This window comes from Nomia melanderi, chromosome 1, assembly GCF_051020985.1.
Source record: "Nomia melanderi isolate GNS246 chromosome 1, iyNomMela1, whole genome shotgun sequence".
Taxonomy (NCBI): Eukaryota; Metazoa; Arthropoda; class Insecta; order Hymenoptera; family Halictidae; genus Nomia; species Nomia melanderi.
The window spans coordinates 9,095,880-9,108,048 of record NC_134999.1 but is presented as its reverse complement, the minus strand read 5'-3'; the positions used below and the strand labels follow the sequence as shown (position 1 = coordinate 9,108,048).

At 31.2% G+C, this 12,169-nt stretch overlaps 1 protein-coding gene across 9 annotated transcripts in view; it reads left to right on the top strand.

Annotated features, from left to right (window-relative positions):
* nAChRalpha4 (nicotinic acetylcholine receptor alpha4) overlaps window positions 1–12,169 on the top strand; it is a 252,998-nt gene that overhangs the window by 203,488 nt on the left and 37,341 nt on the right. For 7 of the 9 annotated variants that reach the window (XM_076370226.1, XM_076370236.1, XM_031988358.2 and 4 more), the window contains one exon: window positions 5,635–5,771. In XM_076370226.1, the coding sequence (XP_076226341.1) occupies window positions 5,635–5,771 (137 nt within the window). Of the gene's footprint in view, window positions 1–5,634; window positions 5,776–11,111; window positions 11,450–12,169 lie in introns of those variants that run through there. The other 2 variants (XM_076370254.1, XM_076370255.1) reach the window with 2 other exon arrangements.

Sequence of the window (12,169 nt, the reverse complement as noted above, 5' to 3'; positions counted from 1 at the left end):
ATGGAGTTTGAGGAAATTTGTACTACAACTTATTTCTTAATCCATAAGAATGATTTTCGAAGAATTATTTTGAAGGCATTGATATAGTTACTAGATCGAACTAAATTAATCTTATTCTACGTGAAACACAGACTTATTTAATTAGTTTTAACTCGTATCTAATCTAGATCTAACTAGTAGTAGTTTTAATTCAAGTTTGGCACTTGAACTTTGTTCGGAGTCATTTTATATTTAATCTGGAATTAATCAGAACCACGTGTTTGAACATGTATACTCACATGTAAGACATTGCACAGACTTTATTTATTTTTAATAATTTAATTTTTAAAGTGGTGTTTCGGAAAATAAAAAATATTTGTATTCGATATTACGATATAAATTTTAGTTCAGACGATAACATCACCAATTGAACAAACACATTCATAACCTACTATTTTATTTTAATATAAGCCTGAATCTCCATTATTAATAATTATTATTTACTTATTCCAAGTTGAAACTGTATCTGTCTTAATCAAATAGAATACATTCTATTATGATGATTCGATTTTACATTTAAAGGGAAATTTTCAAAATCAATATACAACTGTCGCATCACTTCTCTTTACTTTTTGTTTTGTCAAGTTAATCGATTTGTCCAACGAGTGGCTCAATTGTGTCTACAGGCAGGCATGGAAATTTTCCAGATAAAACGTAGATAGAGTATTCAAATATATTTTATACACGATTCGCTTCAAGACAGACACGTAAACAACAAATTAAATCAAATACAGCATCATTCTAACCAGTAAATGGACAATGTACATATATTCTTCATGTTCTATCACAGGAATTATAATATTGAATAGCTACAGCTGACAGCAACCCTCGATACAGGGATTAACAAGATTTGCCGACTACATACTCCGTCGTAAACTGAAATACCGATCACTAAGTCAGGATATAATCCTGGTACCCTATAATTCACAACTAAATACCAGTTTGGCATTATTCGAATTGTTCCGAATTAACGTTTATCTAAGATAAATGGACGAATTAATTCTTGTTAGTTGAATAAATAATCTGAACAACAGTTCTTTGTTACATATAGAATATTATTTTTCCTATCAATCCACATAGTTTATCTGTATTTACCCGAATAATTGTAATAATTTTGAATAAGTAGGTATTAATTGGTATGACATACCTGTACAATTTTTTATATATTTGCATCGATGGTTAATTAATTAAAGTAAGAAATACATTGCAAAATTAAATGTATTTAGATGTAGATATTAAAAATCTGTCAAAAAATTAATTACAAGTAAATTTAATGAATTCAACGTGCAAGTTATTAAACGATAAATTTGTGTTTCTGTAAAGTACGTGTATTAAGAGCATTTCATTTTGCGTCGTAATTAACAGCTTAATGATAAATTTTAGGATTTAACGACTAAAAAAATGGATTCTATGTGCGAATGTAAAAAAAGTTAAATAATAATGTATAAAACAGCAATGATCTTCGAATAATGAGTAAATCCTTATTTGATTGATTATTTACAACACCTATATAACATCATCAAATAATAAAAGTATGCATATTGATCGAAATTAAACGTATCTTCCTTGATTACAAATTTTTATATTTTCGATGTGCATTTATCCTATACATCCTCATCTTAAGATTTTATCTAGAGTCAGAAAATGAGAAATTCAATAGTGAAAAAATAGATTATCCACGCGCATGTGCATACATAGTTAGTTCTATTCTTTTAGAAGTAAAGTGAGTCTTCTTTCGATTATCAAACAAGGATTTTACTCTTCTGGGACGAGTCCAGTCTCCTTCCAATTTTTAAAGTAACTATTACTTCGCAAATCTCCAATCGTATTTTAAACAAACTCTTTACGTTAAGCCAACTTTAATCTTTAACTACAATCTAAATCTTCTTTCATTTCCTTTATAATTCACGTTTAATTTTCAACACTCTTCTCATAAAAATTTGTAAACAGACTGTAGACAATTACAATACTATTTGTGTATTCGGTTACTCTTATATGCAGTGACGTTCAAAAGTTCCTGGCTAGATCGCTTTTGGAACTTTTCATACGCAATAAAGTCTTTAAGACCTTTCTATTATTGTAACATATAAAGGACATATTGCATGAGAGGGTACTGTAAAAAAGTCAACACCATCTGTTTTTTATACATTTTTGTTTTAGAAATAAACAGTTCATGTTCAACGGTTTTCGGCCGGAGTGTTTAAAAAAAATCATGCTTGCTTTCTATTATAATAATAGTTTAATGCATAGTATTTAACATGTTACACTTAATATTTTGTGACCATACCCTTTGCATTAATGAGAACGGAACATTAATGTGATCTGGATTCAATTCCAAAAACGATCTGGCGGGGAATTTTTGAACGCCACTGTAAATAAGTACATACTATCACGCTTTGTCAACTTGATTTTACGCTCGAATCAATTTTACTTTACCGTTACTTAAACGAAACATTACTTTCAACTTAACACTTAGGCATTCTGCAAAGTCTCGTAAAAGATTCTGTATCTTAACCAATTTTCTGTTGTGGTCCAAGCCAGCGATGTACTTACGCGACGCGTCGCAACGACACAATGCTTGACCCAAATAGACTAAACCCGCATCTAACCAAATGTATATTACCTTCGTATAATCCAGACTTAACTTTAATCAAATCTGGGTTTAACCTAAACCTTCGGATGCAGTAACTTAATAAAAACTTCATTACCCTTACTGTCCTTACTTTCTTACCATACAGTTTGAAACAAGATTAACTGATGCTGTTTTGAGAATATAAATAATGTACATGTATTCATTAAAAATGTGAATGACAAGCACTTAATTTTTACCTATAATAAATGATTTATAACAGATAATTGTTTCTCGTAATAGATATTATAAATAGCATTACACTTTGGATATTTTATATATTTTCCTGTATCGTGTGTATTCTGTGCAATTTTCTAATTTCGAATTTCCTATAAATACGTAAGAATCTGTAATCCAATGAGACCAGTTTCCATAGAACATACTGGGTCTGCTAAATGCTGCTACTTTCTTTAACACTAAAACTACCGAGCAATTAAATTGACTTTTCGAAATTCCTTTATAGAAACTCCAAGCGTGCATGTATTGAGATTTTAATTAATTTACTATTCAGTTTTCGTACTGCTAAATCAATTTCTTTAGCACTAAAACTATCGAGCAATTAGAATGACTTATTTCCAATATCTTATGAAAATTAGAACAATACGTTTCTTGTGATTCGAAGGGTGTTCTAGTTTTATATCTCTACAAATACTCGAATAAAGCTTCCAAAAAACGCTTTTAAAAATTGAAATACTTGAAAAATGAAAATTCTGAAGTTGGTCAATTTGACCCGTACCCTAGTTTTAATGTTAATCATTTTTCAGAGAAACATCTGTTATCTTCTTAATAATTGCGGAAAGAAGACATCAGGAATGGGTCATTTTGACCTGTCTGGTAGTTTAAGTGCTAAATGATTTTCTTTGTATGAACAACACAAAAAACAAATTTCTTGCTAGTCACTCGACATTTTTTTCTATTATATGTTAAATTTGATGTCGTTAAGTATTTAATTTATTTACAAAATCATATTACATACTAAGAATTTTAATAAAACGTCAAACTTTTATTCATGAAGATTCCAGGATTCAATAACAACTCAAATGAATTTCGAAACGTGAAGAAATACGTTTCTTACTACTGTAAAAGGTTATCTATCAATTCATCAACAAACGTTTCGCTATGGGTTGCTTGACGCAAGAGAAAATTGAAATCCTTTTTCATTTACGTTGGAGTAAAGAAATAACAGTGTCTAAAGGAAATAGGTTAGATGTACGGAGAAAGATTTCCTGAGCAGTTGTCCGTCACATTTTCCGAGGCAAATATTAAAACCTTTTCTAAAGCTGGTAATGTTAACATAAAATCAGTGTGAAATCTGGAATTGTTATAAGCGAAACAATTTGAAGATATGTCGTAGCGGAAATTCGTAAAAATTCACATATTAATGTAACGCAACTTGCAGTATAAACGTGAAATTGGTACCTAAAGTATAATGCGGATTTTGGATGCAAAAGAATTTCACTTATTTTATCGGATTGTAACATAAATAACTTTGATCATATTTAATATTTTCTTTCATTTATTAACGAAATACAAAATTGCATTCGTGCATAAAATATTTAAATTGTATAATCTGCATAATTATTTATGGTGATTTTTCATTGTAAAAGACTCAGTATATTACAACCTAATGTTTATTTGTATATTATAATAAAAAATTAATTTGCTTATTAGGTATATTATCATTACGTTATATTTAATTATTATATTATAATAAATTAGAAAGTAAATTAATGTTTTTGTGAAATATTGAAATGATAAACATGTTTCTTCACAGAAGTATTGTTAATAGAACAGATATATCTTTTATTGATTATAAATTCAAACGAATCCACGAGATAATCATTATTAGAAAAAAAATCGAAGAAAACTTAGATATAGTGATAAACAAATCTGTTTTGATTAAAGAATAAATAGACGTACTATATTTTATCTGTATGATTATCTAGCACGTTATCAACGTATTGAGGAGAGACTACGAAGGAAAAATTTCAAAACTATTCAATTCGATCTAACAGCTGTATATTGCACATATAGTATGTCACGTTTATAATGTTATTTATTGATCAGTTTAAATTAGTCTAATTAAAAGAAATGTTTTTCAGGTTTCTTTTCTATAAAATGCAGGTAAATCAAAAATACATATGAAGCATATAATATTTATTGTTACCATTATTATAATTATTACTTTACATTGTAATACTACTATTATATCATTATTTTACTTTTACACTATGATAAATTCTAATGAGTTTCATGCATCAATGACAATTATTTTTATATTTTCATGAAATTATATTTGAAACGTAAAAAGACGTTACCAATTTATCAATAACTATCTACTTTTAACTGACATACGAACAAATATATATATAGAGTATCAAAGCTTGCTATTATTTAGTTTAAAATTTTTTAAAATTGACAAAAGTAGTCTACACTTCTGTAGCTGACTGTACACCGGCGGAAAATATGACGGGACGAATAATTAGAACTTGCGCTGATATTAAACCCGAAGCTATTGGAAGAGCTGTGCAATCATCATTACTCGTTTTAGAAAATGTCCCGCTGCTAACAAATACCGAATCAAACATTTATGGAAATAATAAACCTGTTCAAATTAAATTCTTCCTCCATCATTTTAGGAGGTAGAAGTCTTGTTTGCTTTATAAAACAGTTTGAAATGTACGTGAACATTTTTCGTATTATTATTGCGAGAAAAGGTAGTTAAAATATCTAAATAACCAATTTCAGTTCTGGTATCTTATTATCAAAATTACAGATCGTATATGCTACATCGTATATGCTAAATACGTTGTAAGGTATCATTTTATTATCTGGTTTTGCTGCAGAAAAGGAAAAGCCCTGATTTTACAATAAGTACAATAGAATACCTGCAGGGATTGCGGTATAAACTTAAGCTTCGAATATTTTTAACTTAAACCTCTCAGTCGAATAATTTCTGCTTATAGGTCACGCTCTCTATCTCGATCCTCATCAGTCTTCACGTGTTCTTCCTGCTGGTCGTCGAGATCATTCCACCTACGTCGCTGGTCGTGCCGCTGCTTGGAAAGTACCTGATATTCGCCATGATACTTGTCTCGATAAGGTAAGTGTCCGAAGAATCTTCGAACTAACTCGAATATTCATTATAACGCATATATAGAGATCTAGAACGATTTTCTGCAATTGTAAGAAGAAGTATTCTTACTTTTTTCTTTCTGAAGAAAACCTTAAAACTCACATCCTGTTGTATATTTTACCAAGTATATGCATTTTATTGGCAATATATACAGTGAAAAGAAACTTAAATTTTTTTCTTAAAAAAGTATTGTTCCACTAAGTAATAGTATTCATAAAAAATCTTTTACAGTAACCAAGTTGGAATATTTGAAAGTTGAAAGCATTCGTGAAAATAGTAATGTTAATTTTATTGAATAATTATGTATTTTTAAATTCTCGAAGACAAAGAAGGGAATAAAACAAAAGAAGGCAAACTTAAATTTCTATTAACGTTTTTTATGCCACCTTCATTTAATCAAAATTAATGAAATTAAAATTAATTACCGTTACGCTTACATTTAATCAAAATGAATGAGATTAAAATGAATTGAATTGAATGGAATTAAATATATATTTACATCTACGAAGATTTAATTAATCAATGTGGAAAAAGAAAATAATGAGGGCATAATTGGAAAAAAGAACACAAAGGAAATTAAAACATGAAAATTGGTTATATCAGCGGAAAACTAAGAAATTTCCGTTCGGTTGTGCCGATGGTTATATCTTTCTCCAAAGGAAGAAGATATGGTCTATCTTTTCCACTTCGATTTCCTGCTATTCGTCGTTCCGGCTTCCAAGCGGTTTCCTTCTTCTTATCAACATTTCGTGTCACATGTCGCATATCCATCTCCCCGTCACTTTAATGGCGCAGCGACATCCACTCGTTGGATATCGAACCGCGAAACTTGACGTGGCGAATGCACCCGATGCGCCGGATTTTACTCTGATTATTCTACTTTCTATGCGTCCGATGTTTCCGGCGATAACGTGGAACAATCTAGCCCTGATTGGCCCACATAACTTTTAACAAGATTCCGCGGAACTCCCGGTGTAAAAGGGCTTAATCTTTATTGTTCGCGAAAGTGTACACTATTACGTAAAGGATTTTATATTAATTCGCGAATATCCAGCGCGATAGAATTCTCGATTGATAATGAAGAAGATTTGAGTAATTTAATGATAATTTGAATGAACTATGATTTTACTAATGCAAATAAAGATTAGAAATTAGTAAATTTTACAATTTGCGGTAGGAACTATGGAAATTATTAATTAGAATTTCTTCTTCTAATAGAGGTTTATTAATTTTACTGCTATTTGTGATTCTATTTATCGAATTTTCAATTTGTATATCACTGTCAAGATTTCAGTATGAGTTTCGTCGGGAGTATTTAAAATTGGACGATAGAAACTGTTGAATTTTAGTATTGCAGCCTATATTCAAATTTGACCGTATAGATTTGAATTTAAGATTCGATATTGGAATTTAAATGTGAATTTTAATCGCGGTGTTTGAATTTGATTGGCGATGCTGAGAACTTGTATCTGAATTTAGTTACAGAAGTTTTATTTAAGTGTTACAAGTTTACTTGGAATATGCATTTAGCTATTGAATCTCAATGTCAAATCTAATTATATTTTAATTTTTATTATTGATAAATTAAAACCGATAAATTCTCTTTTAGTATTAATAAGAATATAACATGAAAATTGTAGGAATAAGTTTCGATGATTCTTTAAACGGAGAAATATTTATTTCAAAGGAAATGAAACTGACATTAAATGCATCGATATATTACCCATTATGAAGGAATCTTCTAAATATTACACTCCATTATCGAACACTATAAATATTTTACCAAAAACGAATTTCATATTTCTTCATAAAAGTAGAATCAATATTGTTGTATTAATTTAAGATTAACTTTACATCGTCACATAGCATCATAAATTAAAGCAAAATAAGCTATACACATAACAATGGGTATTTCTTCCATAGATTTCGTAGAGGTAGAAAATAACCTGTACATATATTCTGTACTTTATATAAGGAATACAATTTTCATAACATATTTGTACAACGACGACTGAGCAACGAATGAATAAAACAAAAGTCGTTCCTATTGTAATACATATCCATTCTGCTGCTATGCTATCTATGTAACATATCGGTTGTAATCTTTTAACACAGCAAATATTATACTTTTGTGTGTGTGTGTGTATTTTTATCAACAATAACTTAAAAAAACTAAATACATCAGTAAACATCTATGAACTATTATAGTTCATTCAACATTAACATTAGGTTTACGGAACGCGTCAATTTGACGCATATCGAATTTTATAAACATTACTTGGCAAATGATTAGGTCGATTTCGATTGACGCAATTACACGAGTATGTATCTTAATTGTTTATGTTTCAAACTCCGAGTTTCGAGATCTGAATGAACGAACATCATTTTTTCTAGAAATAATAGAACAAAATGCACAATAAACGCCCGTAAACCTAGTATTAAGATAATTCCTTTCATAATAATTCAAGTAGATACATCTTTCGAATACTTGTTGAATTCCCAAAATTCTCGTCATTGAAAGGTGCATGCTAACGTCCAAAGTCGTAGAAGACTTCTCAGAGGCATTAATAGCTGCTTGAAAATTTAACAAGCGATAGCTAAGGCCGCTAATTCGTCGAAAAATTCAGAGATTAGAGGAATAGCAAATACTGTAACGGAAGATACTGGCCATCCGTTTGAAAAATTAATGTCAAGCCAAAGCTATGGAAGCATCATCGCATTCGTTCTGCCCATGTGTCCGTGTTTACTCTCCTTTTAACTTTCTACGTATCTGAACTCATGCATTTAAAGATTCATCTGCAGCTCGACTTCTCGGCATGTGGTCACCACGCCAGTAACTTCCAAAAAATTTACCCGTGGGCACGGAAAGGAACAGACGCTTACACATTAGATCTTCCTTTGATCCAGGTGTAACGGCGAGTGGATAACACGGCGCGCTATGTTTTGACGGTGAACGAAACTTTCGACTATATCATATCTAGCGATCTTCAGGGCGAGTTTTCGGTTTGTCAGAAATCTTGCACCAGTGAAATAGAAATGTTGGTAGATACTGAAAGGTAGTTAGTAAATTAGTGTAGGGTTATTTCGGGGGTGATGGTCACTTTAGTTATCTCGTATAAATAATTGATTGAATTTCTATTACAATTGATTTTTTTCGGAATTTTAATAGCTTAGAAATCAAATCTGGTATTTTAATTCTTTTAGTTATTTAACCCTTGGAGCACATTTGACGTATGAGAAGATCATATATTTTTCTCGCCAAAATCTCAAATGACGTTCTGATACGTCATTGAAATTGTGATAATATTTAAAATGTTCATTTTTGCTTATTCGAGAGTAATTTGTATCAGTTGCAACAAAAAAAATAATTTCAGTATTTTTGCGAATCTTGTTTTTGATACACTGCCTCATAATGTCAAAAATAAGTAATATATTCTATTAAAATGCAACAATTTTTTAAAATAAATATGCACCCAAAGGGTTGAATGTGATTCGGAGAAAATATTAAGACACAGTTTTCGTGTTTGTATTGAGTAATTTAATACTTTGATTTTTCTGAAAATATTGTATTTCTTTTTCTATTGAATGGTTCCTTTCGAATTAACATTTACCGAGTGTCTATATTACATGCATATTGCTTCAACTATCCTGACTGCGTGTTCTGAATGTGTACATCTCCATGGTCCATTTGTATGATTACCCAGATTCGACAACAAAAACCTTTTGTTTTGCCGTTGAATATCGCGATGACGCACTTTGATGATTAGAACATCCTTTGAGAACTTGCATTTCGATAAGATCCGAAGAAACCGGGCTGCGATATATGAATGTCACTTGAAGGCAACAAGATTACTTTATTTTTCATTCGTTTGTTCTATGATCATTTGATAAACGAACAATGTAAAGCTTATCACTCTAATGCTTTTCGAAGAATTTCATACAAAGTGTAATAATTTAATAACCTTATTATTAATTTTAATTCTTTAATCATTTAATAAAGTATTTTATATATATTACGTACTACTTTAAAAACGTTTTGTACGAGTAAATAATTAAAAATATTTACAAAAAAGTTTACTGTTAGCAGATACTTAATGCTTCTGCGAACATCTGCAGAACGAAATTTCATATGCAAATTCATTTTCGTTTTCTGTGGAAATTAACGGTGAATGTCTATGTATCTTTTAACCTTTTGAGTACTAAGCGGCGCAATCGTGCTTCTCCGTTACACTGTGTAAAAGTGCCACCCTGTCGTAGAATCGAATTAAGTTTATTTATTTGTTTTCCTTCTAATTATTTGTGTTTATTTTTCTTGTTACTTACTTAGAAATAGAAAAATGGAACGATCGCGCTATTTACAATTTGTTAATGTAATAATAGAAAAGCGTAATTCAGTTTCTAAACTGAAACAAACGAAAGGAGCACGATCGCGCCGTTTGGCTCTTTTCGGCCGGATTTTTGCAAAGACCCGTGGCACTGAAACGGTTAAGACGTGTAAGTGAAATCACAAGGACAATATAAATTTAATGCACTTAACATGAATTTCAACTTATAAAAGCTTAAAATTACGGGGACTTTATAATTTCTTTCATATCAAAAATTTGTTGTGTTATTCATTATTTCCGATGAATAAATTGAGTAATTAATTAATCGATACTTCAGAAAGATATTCCAAAATGTGTTCTGATTTCAGTCTCTTAAAAATAACAACACCAATAAAACGTCATACATACTGAATAAAATAAATTCGTTCAGTATTCTTACTTCACAATTTCTGTATATTAATTTTACAACAATCTATGTCAAGAATTATTCAATGAATAGATATGAAAAGGAAGAATTATTGAGAATTGGAGTGTAACTCGAATATCAAGTTAATTCGTCATTTTCAGTTAATAAATTTAAGCTTACTCTTTTTTATTAATCATTTCTAGGTTACAATAATTCTAGGTAATAGAATTAATCTCAATTTTATCTAAAATTCTGTATTATAAAACAGTATATTACAATACATACATTACAAATACTACAATAAAATATAGTACTTCCGTTCTTTGAAATGCTATTATTATTATCTCTTTTATCTAACTATATGAAAGAAATACTTATATATTTCTGAAACATACACCAGATATTTTATTGGATCGTAATATTCATAATTAATATAAACTACATAATATTGACATGCATTATAGTAAAATTAACATATAGAAATTATAAAATAAGAATCCTGAATAAATGTATATTATTCAGTATGTACGACGTTTTACACTTATACTTTCCAATATTTCATTTTCTCTTGTACAGGCTCAATTTACGCGATGCTCGTTCGCGCAAAACGAATCCACGCGGAACGGCTTCCCGCATGAACCGAGGGTCAGGTGTATTCGCGATTCACGAAATTCAAACGTAGACTGTAATTATTTCTCGTAAAAGGGTGGCGCGGCTAAAGATCCCGGCCGCGTTGACGCGGAATTAACGAAGGCCTGCGGAATAAAAGAAAGAAAGAAGGACACAAAGGTTATACTATAAAAGGGAAGAAAAGGACCATTATTCCGTTGCATATATCAACGACGTTACAGGTTCACTTTTACGTACAATAAAATACACATCCGTCGCTAAAAACAAAGGAGCAGGAATAAAAAGGCGGGAGGACAAGGAGGAGCGGAAGGGGGGAGAGAGAGAGGTTGGGATAAAAATGGTGGGAGCGAAACGGACGAAATAAAACACAGAACGCCCTGGAAGTCCTGAAACTTTAATAACGAACGAGTGAACACGGAGAGAGTGAGAGAGAGTCCGGGCAACGGCGAAATCGTTGCGTCCTAGTTTGCGGCAGTTTGTTGTCGAGTTTAAAATCTTGGTTTTGAAACGGTCGGTTCCCAACAACGGGTCGGCTCCCCGTAGGTTTGGAGAAGGTCCAGCTACGCGGCGGTCCCAGTCCTTCTTCTTTCCCTTCCACTCCATAAAGCTAATGCCTTGTTTTACCGCTTTCACAATTCGAGATCGTCGTCTCTTTGCCGCCGGCGCGGAAACGGAACGTCGAACAAACGAAACATCTAGAGAGGGATTTTATCCTTAACGGCTCCTGGAAATTACGTTATCCCTTTGAGATCCGCGGTAATGCCTTGAAAATTAACATCCACCGCGACTGATACCGGAGGTAGACGGAAACAATGGTCGATCGATCCGATACATCCTCAGTCGCGTTCTTAAATGGATAGACGCGGTGCAAGAGGTAGGTTCTGAATGGTGCGAATCGTGTTACCGCTACTCCGAACGCGTTGAATGTAAGTTATTTCAGTTTAGTTAACCACTGTGATTTATTTTTCAAATGCGATCAACACAACTTGTCAGTGATAATTTAT